Source organism: Colletotrichum fioriniae (genome assembly GCF_027942845.1).
Source record: "Colletotrichum fioriniae strain IMI 355084 chromosome Unknown scaffold_3, whole genome shotgun sequence".
Lineage (NCBI taxonomy): Eukaryota > Fungi > Ascomycota > Sordariomycetes > Glomerellales > Glomerellaceae > Colletotrichum > Colletotrichum fioriniae.
In genome coordinates this window covers 3,200,721-3,221,049 of record NW_027076839.1, presented here as the reverse complement: position 1 = coordinate 3,221,049, position 20,329 = coordinate 3,200,721, and the positions used below count along the sequence as shown (strand labels likewise).

At 54.7% G+C, this 20,329-nt stretch overlaps 2 protein-coding genes across 2 annotated transcripts; both read left to right on the top strand.

Moving 5' to 3' along the window:
* Nucleotides 1-13,136: 13,136 nt before the first annotated feature.
* N0V96_003757 (uncharacterized protein) lies at nucleotides 13,137-15,278 on the top strand (the record flags this gene model as incomplete). The annotated part of the gene is made up of 3 exons (XM_053190589.2): nucleotides 13,137-13,984; nucleotides 14,050-14,421; nucleotides 14,516-15,278. 3 exons carry the CDS (start codon nucleotides 13,137-13,139, stop codon nucleotides 15,276-15,278), a joined length of 1,983 nt encoding a protein of 660 aa, XP_053051998.2.
* A 4,110-nt stretch (nucleotides 15,279-19,388) lies between these two features.
* N0V96_003756 (uncharacterized protein) lies at nucleotides 19,389-20,329 on the top strand (the record flags this gene model as incomplete). The annotated part of the gene is made up of 2 exons (XM_053190590.1): nucleotides 19,389-19,414; nucleotides 19,495-20,329. 2 exons carry the CDS (start codon nucleotides 19,389-19,391, stop codon nucleotides 20,327-20,329), a joined length of 861 nt encoding a protein of 286 aa, XP_053051999.1.

Genomic DNA, 20,329 nt, shown 5'->3' with positions numbered 1-20,329 from the left:
TCAGTGGCAGGGTTCAGCCCTTCCCCGGCAGACGTAGTAGAATCAAAACATGTTCAGAACAGCCAAGCGCGCCAGTCTACAGCCCCTGCGAGTGATAAAAAGGTGTTCATCGGTGACCGGTCGTCCAGCCAAACGTCGACGCCTGCAGAAAGATGCTAGACCTGGACCTTATGTAGGTTGTTCGGACTAGGTGCTTTTCTAGGCCCTGGAAGCCTTTCTGATCGCCCTCATCATTTGTCAATCATTGTCGATACCCCAGCAGTAGTTCGGAACGTGAGGCCGATTTGGAAGGCTAATCGGCGCGGCAACTGCAAAAGCGTAACGTGCAATCGGTCGTCAACGACGGTATCTGTACGAATTCTGCGCTCAGGCCCCGCCTCGAGCTCGCAAAACATCGGCGTCAAGTCTGGGAAGCTAGCAGGATCATGCGCCGTCATGAGATCGCTTCCAATTGCTAGTTCTACTGCTCGCTTGTATCGCCTCGGTTCAGTCGCGTTTGAGTAGCTTGACAGCCGACGCTTTCCTGGCTCGCACCTTGCGAACCGTGTCGGCGCCTTTTGCACCATCGTTCCAGGATTTGGGGCCTGACGCGAACAGTGTGTCCTGTGCGGCAACACACAGCAAGGACCACCATGTTGTGCTCTTCACAGGATGTCCCAATCGCGCTTGTCGAGTTCATCTTATGATATGCGTACCGCCTCAGACTGTTCGGGTATTGCATGCAAATCTTCGGCAAGCCTTTCCTTGGAAAAAGACGCAACCTAAGGGACGGATGGTTGACGATGAACTAAACTTTGCCGACGAGCCCACACGTGCGGCGGCTTGCCCGTCAGTGCGTCGTCTGCAATGACCAAGCTGCCGCCTGCGAGTCAACGGCGCTGTCAACTCGAGGTAAGGGCCCATTAGCATTTGCCGGGGAGATCAGCGCCAGGGCCGTGACGGCCGTGCTGACTCAACACTGACAACCTTCATCCATCGGACCATCTCTTGAAGATTGGGCAGTTAGGGCCCAGGGTGCACCGGGCATCGCCAGGGGGACTCACTTCACCTAGAATCCGTCAACCAATTGAGCGAGGTGATGAACAGAGGGCGGCAGCTTTTTCGCGGGTCTGTCGAAGGTGTGAATTTCGGGAGATGAAAAAAAGAGACGATGCGGTTCTCAATCGAGCAGCATATTCCTTACGAGGACGGGGATCATCGTCCCAAAGGAGGCTGCTGTGCCGGAAACGTGCCTCAAAAGAGCTTAGGCGTGAATGGATGCCAGATTAATTCGTCCATGACCGGAGAAATGTGGATGACAATTGCATGGGGCGGCCCTCTTCGGTAAAGACGGTTTGCAACTGTGACAAGGTCCAGAGGAGATGCTTGGCAGAGAATCAGGGAGTCTTGCGCCATTCTCGTGTCCCCCCATCCCTCCCCTGAGTGAGAGTGAACCCCCAGGCTTGTTTCTTGCTTGTCTTGTCGTCCTCGACGGATACATTACGTATCCGTCTGTGGGAACTCGGGGGGGATGGCGTGTATGTCGTCTAGCAGTGCCATAAAGAGCCGACTGCCGCGCGAGAGCGAGCAATGGCCCTTGGACGCTCTCATTTGGTCCCCGCCGCTGTGGCACTCTCAGGTTGCTCTCTGTCGATCCATCTTCATCCCATGGCTTGTTGGTACTTCGAACTTCGTATGCAGTCCTTGTCTCCAGGCTCCATGCTGTTGGAGCAACCCAATTCGGAGATTTCATGACCTTGGATTCTTGACGCGTTGGTTGCAACACGAAATCCATAAAACGAGCAGAGCCGACTATCTGGAGCCGATTTTTTTTCTTTGCACCTCGTGGCTGCCGCAAATGTTTCAATCCCTGGTACGGACGGTCTAAGCACCTGCATCACCAGCTAGTCATGACCCAGAGTCTGCTCAGGTTCGTGCCTGGCGCAATGCCAAGTGCAAAGGCCAAAAATAATGAAAACTCTTCTTATTCAACTGGCAAATAGTGCATCAGCAGATCGTTGGTGTTGTGCAGATGTGTGCTCGGAATAGGGGCCATTCTCATTGGGAGGGGTATATCAGATTGCAGATATAGGTCTTAGCCCGTCGGTTAATGGTCATGGATGGAAAAGGGGATAATCTCGGTCCTGAAATCCACAAACAAGACTTGGAACTTCTTGTTTCTCAAAAACCCCGAGCCATCAACAAGTACTCCGTACAAGTGACAAAGGCATGCATTTGGATTAGAAAGTGCCAGACCAAGATGGCGAGCCCCTTGCTGCAGGGAACGTACGGAGGTCGGCCATGGCCGAGTCGTGATTGTGGCTGTCAATGGTTTTGCTGTTTATCTGATGTAAATTCGTGTTTCCCATGTCTACACAGCCCGGTCGAGCCCTGTCAAGTGTTTCGATCTCGAAACACAGACCACCGCCAGACCAAATCAGTCACTCATCGAGAGGCCCGAAACAGTCCGCCATCGAGTGCCGTGCTCTTCTGTCCAGATATACTTCTCCACCATGAGCAGGATGACGAGAAATCTGGGCGACGGTCGACAGAAGGTGGTAGAGTCCCTTAGAGAACCAATGAGATGTGCATCGAGAAGCAAAGAGGGCCAAGGCGTGACAGGGCCCGTGAGGGTCGTTAGGGGCTCTATGGTGGACCGACCAGGACGAGGGCTAGTCGGACAAGCAGGCGGCAAGCCATCTGCACATGGTATCCGCTTCAACGAGAGGCGTGACGGGCCCCATGCCCGCACGATCTCGCTGGAAATTCGCCGTGAGCCCCCTTGAACAACCCCCGGACCGTTACATTTGGCAAGGGATGCTTCCGCCGCGAACGTTGGTCTGTGACGAGGTCTGCGACTTGGACGGGGACGCTCTCTAGGTGAGGCGCGTCAAGAATAGCGCAGGAATCGTACCAGCTCTAGGCAAGGCCCGTGGATCGCGGATCGAGGTCTGAAAACCCGCAAAGTGTGAGAAAGATATTGGATATTGGCAGGGAAATGTTTTTTGGACGAGAACCGGGAGAATTCGGCCTTGATAGCCAAAAGTCCGAACTGTCGTGGTTTCTCGAATTGTGCAAGGCTCAGGGTAACTTCCGTGCCGTGGCTTTGGTGGCGTGCTTCTAAACGCTCCCGCAGTGGCGGTACAGCAGCGGATGCGATCGACCTTGTAGCCGCGCCGCCGGGGACTGCCAGTAAGGGCGGCTCCCTGGAGAGGATACTCGTACGACAATCATCTTGCGGGATCCCGATGGAGCGTTCCGTAGAGGTACTCGGAGCCATGAGGTAGACGTCGTAATTGCAAGGGTGCCATCTGACAGCTCTGGACAACGCGTATCGAAGCGGTCGGTTAAAGGCGCATACACTTGTCTCTTGATCTTGATGCGAAAGCATGCCGCTTCCGGATGCGGAACAGAGTAGGCGATAGTCCTTGATAGGAGCGAGTACATTGATATGCGTCCTTTAAAGGCTGAAAAGTCTTTGCAGACAGCACTGCTTGTAAAGTGCATTTTCCTTGATCCCGTTTCTCTCCTTGCCCCGATAAACAATGCATAGCAGGGGAGAAAGTTATGCGTAGCAAGCACTATACAAGGGCTCTCGTTGTGAAAAAGACCAGGCTCGAATGAAGTTGACGTGGTTCCCGCGTCGTGCTAGTTGACTGTGCGTCTGTTAGCGCTGTCACTTGCATGCGTAGCTTAACGGCTTGGACTGTCGGTGCAGAGAGCGCAGACCAGCGGTGTCCACAGTGACTGACACCTGCTGTCAGGTACTGTCACTTGACGAAGCGCGCGTGAGAGGCGTCATCTAGGCTTTGCGCTGGGGGCCCAGGTCGAGGAATCGAGGAGGCAGTCTGCGAGCGGGAGTTTGAATGGAGGCCGACGAAGAGGCTGGAGACCAGGGTGACGGGACCAAGACTCAGAACGTCGGCGGCGGCGGCGGCGCAGGAGGGCGCGTTACCGCGGCAAATCCGAGTAGAGTTTGTGCTGGGCATGGGACCTAAGAAGACGAGGCCGCGGGATGGCAAGGTATCGCAGTCCGGAAGTGTAAAGTGAGATGAGGTTCACGCTTGGCTGGCAGCATGCCTCACCCTCACTTTGGAAGGTGACAAGGTAGACGAGGCTTCAGATATCGGCCAGTTCGCGCGCGGAGTTGGAGTCGACTCCAAAAACGCAGTATGGATATCCGTAGAGCAACTCAGAGAGGGACACAAAGGGCAGAGCGGGGGGGCGTTGAACAAGTGCCTTGCGGTGTGCTACCTTGTGGCGTGAGGTAAGGTATAGTAAGGTATGCGTACGGAGTACGTAGCTTGCCCGCATCCTTAGGTATGGAGGACGAGGTACGTAGGGAAACAGGAGCTAGGAAGAAGGAACCGAATGCAACGGCGCTGGCGAGAGTCGCGATAAACTTTGTTTCGGGTCGAGCCAAACAGAGAGAAGCAGGCGTCCGGCGTACCTGAGAAGGAAACACAAGCGTTTGTCCCCTCGATCCATAGTAGAGTGTGGGCTATGTGGTATCCGTACGAATACACTATGGCTACAGTGGTGCTGTGTGGGTATCCGTAGCAAAACGAGTTGTGGGGGACGTGGAGAAGGTGACGGTGATGTGCCCTCGATGAGGTGACTTGCTTGAGAGCGGGCTCGAGCAGGCTAGGTTTGTGGACGAGGGGTGACGGACGACGGGGGTCCGCGTGCCGGCCCAGGGTCCTGATCATGATGTCGAAGCTCCCGGGCTCCAGGGGGATTAATTGGAGGGGAGGGCAGGCGGCGGGAGGAGAATGAGAGGAGTCGTTGTGTGTCGTGAGGAGGAGCCGTGATCCACAGAGCTTGCTGTCGATAGTCGATAGTGTGCTGCGACGGCAGGGAAGTACGTAGTTGCGCTTGCGCATATGTTCAGGGCAAAGTTGCAAAGAGGCAGGCCGGAATGATCATGTAAAGTACATTTTGGACTTGGATATTGAGTACCAATCGCGAATAGAATAAGACGGGGAGGAGCAGGTCCAGCAGGAAAAGTGGGCGGTTGATTGTTAACGGAGACTGGAGTCGAGTCGAGTTATTTTTCTCCCTCATGAACAGATTCGGAGACTTTGAAAAGGAAACGACGTGAAGTGGATGTTGGAGAATGAGTGGATTGAACCAATGTGATAGTCCGGCCACGAGATATGCTGGGTATCTTGCAATGCAACCACTATGTAAAATGCCTAACTTGAGTACTTTCATGGTTTGCTGACAGAACGAGGCGAGGGAATTATTGCAGCCGACGGGAGAGATATGTCTGGATGCGGAGTGCCTCATTCCTTCCATATTTCATCGAATGGTGAAAAGGCGAAGTAATGAAGAGGGTTTGAGGAGGTTACCTACTTCGCTTCGTACTTACCATGAGTGCCTGACCTTGACATCGTTCTACTTTCCACACCTACCAAGTAGGGTAGATACGGGTACCAGACATCGCCAAAGTGCATTTAGGAAGGACAATATATTGGCATTTCGAGTATGAAGATTCTCGGGAGCTTTGGGACAAACGCGATGCAATGGATGGCGGGTGCAAGTGCAAGTTGAAAAACTCAAAGAGTTGGACGGGCAGGAGCTACACAGTCAGTCCAAGCTTCTGCTTGAGGTGTGGACTGTGGACTGCCCGTGGAAGGTGGACTCGATGAAAGGGTGGGGTTGGCAGCAGGACCCGTGCGAGTGGAGGTTGAACATTGAATCTTGACCACACATCAGGAGGTACGTACTGAACTGGGCAGAAATATGGAAGTGTGGATAGGAGGCAGGCGTGGCAGGCACGACAGGGCAGCAAGAATAAGGAGAGAAAGTGGGAGGTGGAGCCGGCTCAAAGAGGGAAAGGACGACGATGATTGATCAAGGCGTCGACGGGATTGAATCAGTGCCCCGGCTCTTAAGGCACCTTTAGTCTGGGAAACCCTGCCTGGTCTAAATTTGAGTTTTCTAGTCGGTGCGGGTTAATATCGGAATTACGCACTGTTAAAGAGCACTGTATTTCACCAGCGACTCTGCACAAACAACCCACTGAGATGCGGGAACGTGGCCCCGAAATTGGGGGGCCTCGATGCGCTGATGGAGTCGGTGACTTGCTGGATTAGGCGCTGGAGAAACCCGTTGGAGACCTGGCACGCATGGCAGCCTGGGTCCCTGGGGGACCTGCCTACCTAAGGTAAGGGGTCGGTGAAGAAGTTGAAGAGCAGCGTGTCATGATGGGTGCTGCGCCGAGGGGTCGGAGGGCAGTTGCACTGGGGGTTCATCATGAACGCGATGCTGGATGGAGAATTGGTAGGGGGAGTGCAGTGAGTGGGAGCCTAGCACGCCGCAAGCCGCACGCCTCGGGCTGTCATCTATGACTATGAGAAGAGGGGGAGGGCCCGGAGGGGAAAAGAGAGGTCGGGGGGTTGTTAGAGAGGGCACGAGGTTGGCACGAGGCATCAACGATGGAGAATGCCATGTCCGTTATTATTATTAACAAGGCCTTTGAAATGGGAAAGCTGGGAAGGGAAGCTCTCCCTCCGGCCGCCGGGGCGGTGCTTCCCTCCTTTCCCCGTCGCTTCCTCCGACCACCCGACCCGATCTTGGAGCAAAATAGAGCAATTACGACGGTGAGGGCCTGTCCTGCCTATTTGGAGTCAAGAGTCGAGGTCGAGACGTGGATGTGCAACTTCCGAGAGCCACACTTTCCTTACCTTACCTTACCATACCGTACCTAAGGTACCTTATAGTAAGGTAAGGTAGGTATGGACCATGCCATGGACCTGCCGCTGCAACTGCCACTGCCACTACCACTGCCACAGCCACTACGTCCATGCCAAGGGCAGGAATGACATCCGGGAAGGCGAGGTAGAGGGGCCGAAAGAGAGTTGGCAGGTGCAGATGCCAGCCCAGTGTCATTCGACGGGATCCTTCCTTCCCATCAGGTCGCTTCCAAGGCCACACCTCACGGTCAGCTGCCCGGGGCAAGACTCTGTCAGGAGCGAACCCAAAGGCAAGCGCACCTTACTCAGTGCCTTGCCTACCTTACCTGACGGAACCACGCACCTTCCTAACCAATTAGATGGATGCCTGATGCGTGATGACAGGTTCTTGCTCTCGTTCCTGTCTCTCCTTCCTTGAGAGTTGAGACCCGAGTTCATCTCACCATTGAAGCTGTTCTGTGCTCTTACCTCCCTCAGGAGCGACTGAGTTCTCAACTCCTGACTGCTGAGGTTTGGTTGTGCCCGTGCTTGGCTCCTACTCTTTCCATTTTCGGCCTGGGCTTGCTCCGGATTCCGGACCCGTTCCGTCTCTCTCTCCCTTGACCATGACCTGGCAAGACTGGCCTGCTCGAGCATTGAGCATAACCAAGGCCATGATCGTGTCCTGGTCTTTGCCCGGAAACCCCCCCTCTCCCCCCGACTTTTTCTGGAGTTGCGCCTTTTCTTTATTCATAATGCTCCGGGATACAAGCTGTGTCTCCGTAGATTAATCATCGCAGGCTTGACAATTCCAACTCGATTCGGCCACCAGGTCGCTTCCTTGTCGACCGAGTGCGGCAATTAGACCCTCTTGCGCAAAGGCCCGACTCTGCACTGTGTTTCTTGGGTTTTCCTTGGAACAAGGAAATTTGTTATCGATAGTTGCCATCGCTTCAATATCCTTTTGGCTGCCGCAATCAATACTTTGCCATACATAGTAACCTCCTTTTTGCGGACGGCATCGACATCGGATATTGAGTTACCTAACCCTGGGCCAACAATATAGCTCGCTACTCCTCAATATGTGAGTTGCATTCACTTGCTATTAGGAGAATGGCCAATACAACAAGGTAAGCCACTCCCGCAAGTTGCAATATACCTTACTTGGGTACCTGACTTCGTCCACCGGACCATGTACGTAAGCAATTAACTCGATCCCAGACCTTTTATCCGCTTCACCTCGGGGTGTGTGTCTTCTACGGTCTACGGATACCCAGGCTCTGAACGTTACCTCCCGCCCTCGTGTCCGCTTCTGTCCTCCACTCTCCGACTTCACGTCGTCACCACCCCCGTGCCACCCCTCGACATGACCGGACTACGCTCCGATCGCATCTGGCTCGGGAGACGGCGCGAGCGACTCTTCCCTTTCCGCCTCGACATGCAGGAAATCGCATCGGACGGCCTGCTTATCCCTCGGCATCCGTGTGCATCGCCATCTGATGATTGACCGCTTTGGTGCTTAGGCATCGTACCGCACCGCACCCGCACCGTACAGCACCGCATCTCACCTCACCTCGCAGTCGCAATCGCACAGAGGCAGTCAGTTGCTCGACCCATGTGGCCACCGCTCTGCCAGACCCCAGCTTACCAACGCTTCTCAACAGCCACATTCGTCCGCCGCTGCAGCCGTGGGTCGAAGCTTCTGGGGGCTACTGCAGCCACTGCATACTCTCTGCATGCACCCGGCCGTGATCCCTTCTCTTTGCGGCCCCAGTGTCTGTATGTACAGACGACAGACTACAGAGTACTGGTCACCAGGATCAAGACCTACACCTCGCCAGAGACCATTCGCCATTCAGAAGACCAGTAGAGAGCATACACTGCAAGCTAGATGCACAACCACAGCCAGACCGAGCCAAGGTCGTTGTCAAGGCCCACATACCAAGCCATGCCGTTACTGGCGACTGCATGGCATGGTATCCGTACCTTGAATCCTCTGTACCTTGCCGCTCGATGAAGGTGCCGTGAGGTCAGGAAGGCAGGCGGTCAGCCGCCCATCACCCGCCCTCGTCCTCGTCCTCGTCCTAGTCCTTCCACCACACAACGGCGCCCGGATCCATGTCGGTACGTGGAAGTAGCAGCTCAGGTACCTTGCACAACCGGCCTACCGCCGACAAATGGGAAGCTAGAACGCCCTACCTGACCTTGACTGCTGATGCTTCTGCGTCTCTTCTGCTGCTACGCTACGGCCAAGCTACGCTGCGCTACTCTCGAAGCTCCTCGGGAGCCAGTGCTACTGTGCCGCGGGGCTAGCAGGTAGGTAGTCGTGGTAGTAGTGTACCGTTCAAAGTACTGGGTGCGTGGATGAGTGTGAGGGGGAGGGAAAGAGATAGGTATTCGTCCACTACGGATACTCGCACATCTTTGGTGGTTTGGTCCTGTCCTGTTAAAATAACCAGGACAATGCTGACTATCGCAATCCAGGCCGCCTTTTGATCGTCTCGCATCACCTCGTCTCGTGTCCAAGACCCTTTGCCGTTGATTACCTTGGAGCACGGGAGCCAAGATTACGCGTCTTTCCCGTCTTTTGCTTGATGAGACGGGCTGCCTCTTTTTTCTCATATTTCCCGGGGACCCCTTTCTTCGTTTTTGTTTAGAAGAAGGGGGACGGGGTATCCGAGCGCCCCCAATTGTCAAGAGGCAGATATCCGCACCCAGACCATTCGCGAGAGAAAAGACGCGAGGGGAATTGGCAACAAGTGCAAAAAGAATGCAGCTCAGCAGGTTACCTCAGCGAATAGGTAGTGGCCATTTCGGAAACGGAGATTCTACCTACCTACCTCACCTTACGCACAGCTGTCCCAGGTACTTTAGCAGCACGATGCCAATGATGCGATGCGACTGGTTCGTGGGATTCCGGACGCAGCACCTTGGAGCAGTGAGTGGGTTGCGCACCTGCGCGGGCGGCGGGACTACGGGGACAAAAGAAGAGGGTATCGGTACGTATCCGTACGGAGAGTATGTACGTACTGCCCCCGTGGACAACCTGGAAGCCCGCGGCCGGGTTCTATCAACTGCCATGATGAGGACCGACCCTCAACCCTGCGCCTTTTTACGGACCCCTGGCCCGGGTGCGGGCACAGACTGTTAGCTTCCCCTTTCAGGAACTTCTCCCACGAACATGCCTGGGCGCCTCCGCATTTGTGCCTCGCTCTATTTTTTGTGTTTTATTTTTTTTTTCCTTTTTCTTTTTTTTCTTTTGCTTCTTCGTTTCTCTTTCTCTCTGTGCGTTTGTACCTATCTTCCTCTATTGCTCAGGCGCGCTCTCTTTCTCTCTCTACCTCACTTCACATATTTGCGGATACTATTTCATGTGGTGATGTGGTTTTTTCTGGGCCCCCTCCTCTACTTCCTTGCCACACCCACATCTTGCCACCCCGTCACCCGTGCTCCGAGTGTTTCTCTTGTTCGGATTATTGACAACTCGTCAACCTTGAACCCTTCCTTTACCCTCGCTTTGTCACAATATTTCTCGCAATTCTTGAAGTCTCGCAAGAACCGGACACGAAGAGGAGGAGAAAGGAGGAGTCGGGAGATTACGTCTGGTCCATAAGGTCACTAGCGCCCATGTACCTATGTAAGTCATAAGGGATCTCCATATGAGTCTAATCATGCGCAGTGAGGCTTTGAGAGATGCAACCGCAAGCATCGCGAGTCGTGGTCGCGCATTCGATATACCATGGAATCAGGTATCTTGACCGACCGGCTCAATTACCTTCCTCTTTCCTCCTCATTACGGATACACTTGACTTGGTCAAGAAAAGTGACCCCTCTGGTTTCTTACTTCCTCGGTCTGCAGCCTCTTCCCACCCACGCCCCTGTATTTTTCCTTTCTCTGCCTCTCAGTGAGCAGTGAGCAACGAGGTTGTCTTCCCGACCGACTCGAACCCGGCATGTGCCTGTTCTGGCGCGTCTTGGTTCCCAGTAGAATCATGACACTTGACGGCAGAGCCCGAACAGAAGAAAGGCAGAGTTGCGACGCCTGAATGCTTGAACGAACCGCGCCGTTGACAGCCTTGCTTTTGGGGAAACACCCCTCCCCTCCTTCGCCGTTGTTCGGCGAAAAAATAAGGACAGACTCAGAGACATTGCTCTTGGTCTGACCAGCCTGCCAGCAAAAGCCTCAGTCAGGCGCCTGTGTCTATTATATTAACCCTCTCTTAATATTGCCTGCCCACTCCACCATACCCGGACAGGGATGTTGGAACTGGATGTATGCCCCAAGCGAGTTGAACTCGGCCCCTGGCCTCCAGCAATCTCGTGAACCGATCCCCCCCTCTCACCCTCCCTCTTCCTCCCTCTCACTCTCACTTTCACACATTCACACCCCCTTAGCCCGTACACCTTTTCACTTCCTGACTTGGTCGGCGTCTCTGCCCAACGGTCTTCTAGAAAAATTGCGGGTCAGTAGCCTACAACAACCGTCGGAGGATTCTCTCTCTAGTCTTCTTATCGAGCGACACCCCCCTCTTCAACCCCTGGGCATTTCGCCATGATGCTTCCATTGGTCGAGACGAGGGTCTTGGGGCATTTCCAGCCTGCGATTTCTCCTCGAGAGATGGTCCCCCCCGTGCCTCCGTACGATCCATGCCAGGTTCTTCTCCGTCCCTCCATCTCGACAGAGCTACGTACCGCATATGCCACCCTGCTCACCAGGGTCAGTAGTGCCAACCCTGAAGGCTTGCCGTCAACTCTCTTCCATGTCTTTTGCTCCTAGCGATGCCAGTTTGTGCAAGGGACTTGTTCACGCCTCCGGCAGAAGCGGGGGTGTGCTGGAGGGGAGAAGAGAGAAAGAGATAGAGAGGGAGACCGTGTATGTGTGTGTGTGTGGGTGTGTGTGTGTGTGTGTGTGTGTGCATGTGCGCGCGCGTGTGTTTTTGAGGGCGATCGAGTGAGAGGGGAGGAAGAGAAACAGAGAGTGAGAGAGTGTGTATGTATGGTACGGTACGGTACGGATAGAGAGAGAAAGTGGGTGTATGCCAGTGTCCAACTGGGGCCATTCAACCCGTATGTATCCATGATACCTACGTAGCTATGCATCTTTTCCCTCAAGTATCGTATGTATGTCTATGTGCGGGTGCGGGTAATGAAGACTGGTGGTCTTGGATGTGCGAATATGCGTCGGCTGGTTCTACTTGTTCGTAAGTGTGTTTGGGCGAATAAGCGTTTTTGTGATGCGCTGTTTCTCCATGCCCCCGGAGCTCGTCCGTCATGTTCACTCTGTGGTCTTGCTCACACTAATAACTCACTAAAACTAAGGTAAGGTAAATATTGCGTACCTCTGCCTGGACGGGCCAGTAGTCCGTATGCAAATTCATAAACCAGAGCTACACTACTGCAACAGCAGCAAAAGGCCCTGGACCTGGTATCCTGAACTGTGCTCGTTTGCTCTTATCAAACCGTTTCAGTGCCACCCCTCGTCCTAGGCCCTCGTCGGCCTTGTCTCCTTCTTCCTCTTCTTCTTCTTCTCCTCCTCCTCCTCTGCTCCCAGTCTGCCAGTCTGCGAGTCTAGGTCTACGGCCTGCGTGCTGCTGCTTCTGCGTGCTGCGTCCTACGTGCCCCCTTCCCTTCCCTTCCCTTCCCCATAGCGCCGCCTGCTAAGAAGGGTATTTCCCTAAACCTGGTCGCCGCTCTGCAGGGCGCATCCATACTCCATCGTCGTAGCTCCATAGCGTGCCTTGTTCTTCCGCTCACCAGATCGCCCGCTCCTCACCTTTCTCCTTCCCAGTATGGTTGCATGCACTGACCGTCCTGTCCAAGAACCTGCCGTCACGTTGTACCGGTGACCTTGCCTTTGCCGCTGCCGCTGAAGAAGGCACAGGTCAACGGCCCAGCAGGAGGAACATCCCGTTGAGACATCAACTTGCTGCTCGACTCGACTCCGACTCGACTCGACGCAACCTTGACCTTGAACCTCAACCTTGCCTTGGCTGGCCTCCCCCAGCCCTGCCCCATCATTGTATCCACCCCAGAACAGTGCCGAAGATTTTCATCAGACACCCCCTCCAACATCTACCGTCCTCTTGCGACCCATCCACCCCATCAGATACAAGTATACATCTCTCCCTGCAACCTTAAACATGACCGTCGTCCGTTGATCCTCAACTTCATCTTTGCATCTTCTGCATCTCTCGAGTCTTTGCCATCACTTCTCGAGATCAAATAACACACTCGCTCATCCTCCCCCTTCGCTTTACCAGCCCAACCTTTTTTGGTCAAGACGACTTACATCACCAACGTACATGCCCTTGTTGACTACCCAGCAAGGACCTCGACATATCCTTGTGTAAAGTACACACGGAGACAAGAGACAGAGAAAGAAGAAGAAGAAGAGTGACAGAGGCGCGCTTGGGTCTGGAAAAGGACTACAGCGCACCAGAGAGGCATGCTCTAATGTCAACCACGGTCACTTACCCCGTCATGGCAGAGCTGAAAGAGCCGGCACATTCCAATCTTTGGTCAAACTATGGGAGTCCCGTCCAAATGTCGTCTCGATTCAACAACAGCCTGGATTCCGGCCTCGGAGGCCACGCCGCTAACTCACCACACGCGGGACGCCCTAGAAGCACCCACCCGAGCGTAGACCACGGATCTTACCCCTATGGTCGCTACCCACAAGACGAGTCCGATGCGTACGACAGACATTCGCATCCAAGCTTGACATCCCACCATAGCTTCCCCAACCTCAAGAGACCCTACTCGCAAACCGAACAGCCCCCTTACCAGGAGATTGTCCAGGACCTGAGAGACGATGGCTCCAAACTTACCGTCAACCACGACCACAAGCTGCTGTCGTTCAAGAGGGTACAAGACAAGCATACTATTGTCGACCAGCATGGACGCATGCAGCAGCTGGAACTCTCTGCTCAGCTGCACGGAATGTTCTTCCTTTCCGAAATGCCAGCCAACAGTACCGACGGTTCCATCCTCCAGCCCGAACTGACCTGCTACCGACGAAACCTCTTCCAGATTAGCGGCTCTCTCATCACCCCGCGAGGCCAGCTCTCTGTCATATCCGAAACTGGCGAGACAGTCCCCGTCAGCAACACTGAAGTGACCATTTCTGCCATCGAGTCTGTTGATGGCCACCCCGTCCGACTCATCGTGATCCCTTGGAAGACGCCCCCACCCAACTCTCCCGAGATCACCCAAACTCCGGACCAGGAGCCGGCGTCCCTTCCCCTGATCCCCTTCCAAGAAGACGGTTCGGAATCCGATGGCGAGTATGCCGTTTACCCAATTGGCTGGCGCCGACTGCAGTTCAGAATGTGAGTTTCAATCCGAAACAGGCGCACTTGCGCAGACGTAACGAATCTCGACTGACTTGACAAAGTGCCACTGCAAACAACGGGCGGCGAAAGGAACTCCAGCAACACTTTGTGCTCCACCTCAAGGTTGTCGGGACGTTGGCCAACGGAAGCAAGATTGTGCTTACTGAAGCGACTACCGCGCCCATTGTTGTCCGAGGCCGCAGCCCTCGCAACTTCCAGGCAAGGAAGGAGATTCCCCTGCTAGGATCGAGCGCTGGCTCTAGGGGCCAGGCCTTGGTTGAGACTGGACTAGGCATTGTGGCTGGACCGTTGGCTATCAAGCCGCAGGACGCCAAGGCAAGAGGATTGGACATGCAGATGCCTCGTTCCGCATTCACCTTCAACGCAGGAGGGCCCAAAATGCCGGGAGCACCCATGGGAGCCATGAGATCCAAGTAAGCTTAAACACCCCCCCTTCCGTCCAGAATACATGTCCATCACTTGATCGACATTGCTGCATCACGAAGCCAGGTTACTAACCCAACATAGCTCATACCCGAACTGGTCCTCCTCGAACTCTGTGCCGGGGATGCCACAACTACCACCAGCTGGCTCGGGAAGCTACCCGGCCACCACGATGGGAGAATCTTACCACAAGGTTGCTCTGCCGGGAAGTGCAAGCTTCGGTGGAGAGGCCCATGACATGCCTTTGCAAACGTCGATGCCTTCCGTTCAGCTTTCTCTGGTTGCCAACGAGCAGCAGCAACCTCCGATCAGGACACAATACGCTTACGTGCAAAGTACGACTGCTCCGCCACCACTATCAGTATCGGCCACGGCAATGGCATCGAGCTCAGACAACGCGCTCAACGTGCCTAGATACGTCGACAACCCTCGACCTACCAAGAGCCCCAGGCATGCAAGCCAGCCTTCCATCGGGTCAATGTCTCATCACGAGGCATCCCCGGAGTACCGGTACGGCTCGTCATATGGAGCAGTGGGCAACAACCCCAGCGATATTGCACCGCCGTCCTATAAGCCTGAAGCCCCCGCGTCACACTCCAATCCATCTCGAGACTACTACCCGCCCTCGAGTTCATGGACGACAACAGCTGGAGAGCCTACCTCGACTGTTGCTTATAGTAGTAGTGAGGCAAGGCCGTATGGCTTCCCTGAACAATACTCGAGCGGAGGCTCTGCGCCAACCACCAAGCAGGAGCATGCTCCCGCTCCGCCAGCCCCTGGGTCATACAGCAGCGCCCACCGGGGATCGTTTGATGGCATGAACCATTATTCCTGGAACACTAATTAGCTGTGAGAATTACTGATTGGCGGCTGGGTCACGCCACTTGTCTCCAAACATGAGGGGCAATAATAGGTCGGGCCGAACGATGCTTGAGCTTGAGAAGCAAGACTTGAGGGCCGAACTTGTTTCCGGGCCTGGCACAACAGCCCTGACTGTGTACCACTATAACTTCAATTCGTGGCCAGAGGAGTGATTGCGGTTCGGGTTCGACTTTTATCTTCAGTGACCTAGGCGCGATATTTCGATTCTGGAGCGCTGTCGAGGCGAGGGATTTACACCGATTGGAATACGGCATATCCCACGGTAAAGGAGGTTTCCCTCCAGCGGTTGCCGTCTTTGGTTCTGCTCGGCATGGGCGTGATTTTTTTTACAAGGTCTCACGACAGACCGGACCCGAGCATAATTTGGGTAGGCGCAGCAACGACATGGTCGAGATCGGCGTCAAGAGAAGGGCATTATCTGGGTGGCTGGGCATTTCGATACCACGCGGAGGATAGCATTGACGTCGAATGCTCCGGCCGGACGCTTCTATCACCGGCTCCGGGCCGTGCTGCGACATTGTGTGGGCGGGTTACTTAACGATATGTATGGTATTTCCTGGTTTTTGTTGAGCGCCGGGTACCGGACGGGGAAAACAATGAAAGGCATTGTGGTCTTTACTCGGCATCCCTGGTCCCGAACGCGCCAACGTTGGCAAATTGTGTTGCCTGTGAGAAAGAAGGGTTTTGGAGAAGGAAAAAGGACAGCGCCACAAAGGGCTCAGCCTCGAGGATGGGATGACGTCCAAAGTGAGATGGTCCTGGGCCGGTAGCCTTGTACCAACCGTGTGGTTGGGTCCCGCCACCCACACCTCGGAGAGAGTTCGTCTGATTTACCCGGGACGGAACCAAACGGTTGGGTCTTTGTATGGGAAGGCACCGGCGGTGTGGAAACGGATGACGGTTGAGTGCTGGTTGGCTGGACGTCCGCCCAACGTGGTGGCGTTTCTTCTGTGCGTGGTTTCTCGTACTCTTGATGAAGATTTTTTTTTTTGGTGTGTTTTTGGCTTGCTAGAGAGAATGGGGAAAGAGATGGTTTTGTGGAGGAAGGGAGAGAGAGAAGGGATAGTAAGAGAGAGAGTGTGTGCAAGAGGCGAGAAAATAGGCCAGAAAATGCGCAAGCAAGCAAGCAAATAGGCAATGAATAAGCATCCATTCCAGCCCCCAGAACTCCACGTTGACTCTCTTCTGATCCAGCTCCGGTGTCTGATTGGGGATAACCCCCCGAAGCTCGTATTCGAAATAGTTTGGTGGTTCATAATGAGCAGAGAGACGGATACGGGCACCGGGCACCAGGCACCGGGCACGCGGGTCATTTATGTGTTTGGTCCACCGAGTTGCCTACCTCGACTGTTGGTGCGTAAACGCTTACACGACGCATACAAACATTGGAAAATCAGCCACCGGCTTTGGTTGGGTTGGATTGGGACCTTGGACCTTGGACCTCTCCACCCCCTTTCTTTCCCAATAAGATAGTTAGTTGTATGAGGGTGTCTGACCATCTCTTTTCATATTCTGTGAGGGGAGTCCAGTGGGAGATTACCACCACCACCACCACCACCGTCCGGCGCGGCGTCTACGATCCCACGTCCCACACACACACACACACACTTATACAGGGCGCGGTCACGATCACACCTTGACTAGTTGTACCTACCGTTGGTCCGTTACGCACGAGTCTAAAAGGTTGCGGGCGGGCGGGACACTGCGGCAGGCCCGCTCAGCTGGGAATTTTGTAATGCCAATAGTGTGATGGGGATCCTAGTGGTGCGTTGGCGCTGGTGCTTGGGGACATGACGGAAATGGTGCGCTTTGGGCGGAAAGATGCTGCTTTTGCTTTGCTTCGTCTTTTCTGTATGTGCTATTTCTCTTACTTTTGGTCCGGTTTTTATTTTGTACGGCGCAAGTGAGGGAGGGGAAAGATGCTCTTCCTGATTATGTAGAATGCTGCCGGCTTGACGAACGAGAGACAGACACGGAAAAGAGAGATTGAAAGAAAGGGAGAGAGAGAGGGAGGAGCCGTAGGGATCCAGGGCGCCCAGAAGGAAGGAAGAGAATACGAATGGGTTTGGCTTTCTGTCACTTTGGTTCGAACCCCTCTAGCCCTTGAATCCTTCGTGATGAGAATCCACAGAGACTTGTCCGCTTTGAGAGAAGAGAGCACCAAAAGAAGAGGTACTTTTGGTGGGAATGTTTGTTGGATCCTTTTTTTGGTTCCTTCCATGGAGTCGTATTCTTTGATGTTAGCCCACCCACCACCACCGCCAACTACCAACCAATACTACCAAATGCTGTGATACGATGGAATACTGTGGTAAGGTATCTTGTCATTTTCACTTACGCAACCCACGTAACCCACGCAAACGCAACGCAGGGCGAGATGCGGGTGATGCCCGGTTCGGGCCTCTTGCTGGGAGGCTTGCGGTCAGCCTACCGCTGGGCGCGTGGGATCCTCGTGTGAGTGTGTGTGTGTATGTGTGTGTGTGCGCGTGCCGTTTCATGCATGCATGTACTGAAGCGGCGTAAGTGTTGGCTGGCTGGCTGGCAGGAGGATTGGGATGCGTCGCTGAGGAGGAGAAGAAGCAGGGCATGAGATGGAACTGCTGGGGCAGAAAATGTACCGGATACTATGACACGCGTGCAAGCGTACGCAATGGAAGGAGCAGGAGGGGGGGATAGCATGGTATGGGGACCCGAGCAGCTGGATAGGAATGACGATGATCCTCCCCCCTCTCTAACCTAGCATGGGAACGGGAGATGATAATTTGGCTATGTGAGTGCGAGAAGGTACGTAGAGAGAGGGGGGCAGAGGTGGAAGACTCCGCCGGCACGTTTACTTTCCCACGTTGTTTGAACCCAGGCCGGCCCGCCTTTTCATCCCACCCCTTGCTTTCCCACGTTATGTTTCCGACTGTCACTTTTTTTTTCTTTCTTTCTCTCTCTCCCACGGTGTGTTCGTACCAAAACTCCACACCTCCTTGTTCGGTGGCTTGCTGGGGGTGGTGGTCGGTTGACGAGCTGACGGCGGACACTGGGCTGGCAGGGAGTTTGATGCCCCCTCACCAGGGTGAGAGGGCTGTCATGTTTTGTATTGAGGAGGTATTAATAGAGGTCAGACAGACGTTTGGGATGGAGGAGGGGGGGATGGGAACGTGGGAACTTTGGGAAGATATGTATGGTTTGATGTATTGGGTGCAGACTGGGTGGGGTTTGCACGGTGCGGTTGTTCAATACCTTTGTGAGGTGGGAGAGAGATTGATTGGAGTTATTTGACAAATGGCCCGAAGTGGTTGATGCATTGACGACTAACAGAGGAAACCAGGATTGTGGTACTCGTGGTTGACTACCCAAATATCTAGTATCAGGTTCAAGAAGCTTCGTTGTACCCAATGTCACGAGACGACGGCGACGGCAGTTGCTTGAGAACCCGGTTGGTGGTAATGATGCAGCGTCAATCAATGATCTTCGGCCGTAAAGCAAAGTGACCGTCCGCTTGCACAACAAATCCATTCGATATCTAGCTTGCACTCCGTATTCGTACTTGCTCGCAAGAGTTTGAACGAATTGTGTCTAGAGCAAAGCCCATTCCTCGTGTTCACTTGCCTGTACTCGTTTGTGTGGATAAGTACCTTGCATCTCTTCTACCTAGGTACCTCTAGGCAGTGGTAGGTAGGACCTCACGACTGCGCGATAAGATAAGGTTCGACGCTCCCGCTTTAGCGAGCGAAAATCTCAATTGAACAGCTCCGCGGTCGGGCGAAATTCCACCGGTCAGCCGCCCGCCGTTCATCACATTGCAACCTTCCGTCCCGTGCTCAGAACTCCACATTGCACCGGTCTCACTGCGAAGTTGCTCTCTCGCCAGTTTTTTTTTTTTTTGCTGTTTGTCCTCAGCTTCGCACGGGGACTCGGCGATCGAAATTACGGATCGGGTGGGTTGCAATTCGCTCGCTCTCTCTTCGTATTCACTCGTCTGGCGCCACAACGTCACAACGTCCCAGAGCACCTTTCCGGTGCCGTCCTACCTGACCACACCCCCGACGAGGAACATTCCTTTTCCCCTGGGGAACAAGACGCTATGTTTGAGCTTCCCGACGCGAAGAGGTGAGGTGCAACCATTACCTCTTCTGTGACCCTCCCCCCTGCGCCGGCAGCAGCGCTGACCAGAACTTGGCACGAAACAGAGTCCGACGAGAAGACCTCGGGGAGTCGTCCGACGACGAAGGAGCGGACCACAACGAGCAGCAAAATGCAGACCTCCTAGCGAAGCTGCATGCCCGTATGGCGGGCATGCTCGACCTAGGCGACGACGCCGCCGACCAGGCCCCGACAGAAACGACCGAGCAACCAGCAGCAGCGGCGGCGACGGACGGAGAAACGGTTCAGAATAGCGGCGGCGGCGGAGACGACAACGAGCCCGAAGAGTTTGAGTTCCGACTCTTTACCACGTCGAACCCGGCGACAAAGATTGCGCTGATCGACGAGGACGAGCGCGCGATGGCGGGCGACGGAGCCATGATCCGCAAGAGACCGCTGTCGTACTACATCACCGGGGAGCCGACGTCCGAGGTGAAAGCGGAGCTCGCGTTCGCGGCGGTGTCGGGCGAGGAGGTTCTCGAGCGGGCGCAGCGGCCGTGGTGGGGGATGGAGCAGCCTTGGCGGGTGACAACGATTCCTGGCACCACGGTGTCGTCAAAGGGAACAGCAGTAGCAGGAGCAGCAGGGGACGCTGGGAAAACAAAGGAGGAGGCGGACGCGGCGGCGGCGGCGGCGAGGAGGAGGCGGCCTGGAAAGAAGAAGCGTCTTGCGATACGGGTCAAGCAGCGGGAGAGGGTGAAGAAGGCGGAGGAGCTGGAGAAGTTCAAGGCGGGTAAGGAGGAGGCGCTGAAGGAGAAGAAGAAGAGGTTGAATCGGTTGAAGAAGCTTAGGAAGAGGGCCAAGGCGAAGGAGGGGAAGAATGGGGGTGGCGAGGGTGGTGATGGTGGTGAGTCGGGATCTGGATCTGACGGTGATGAGTGA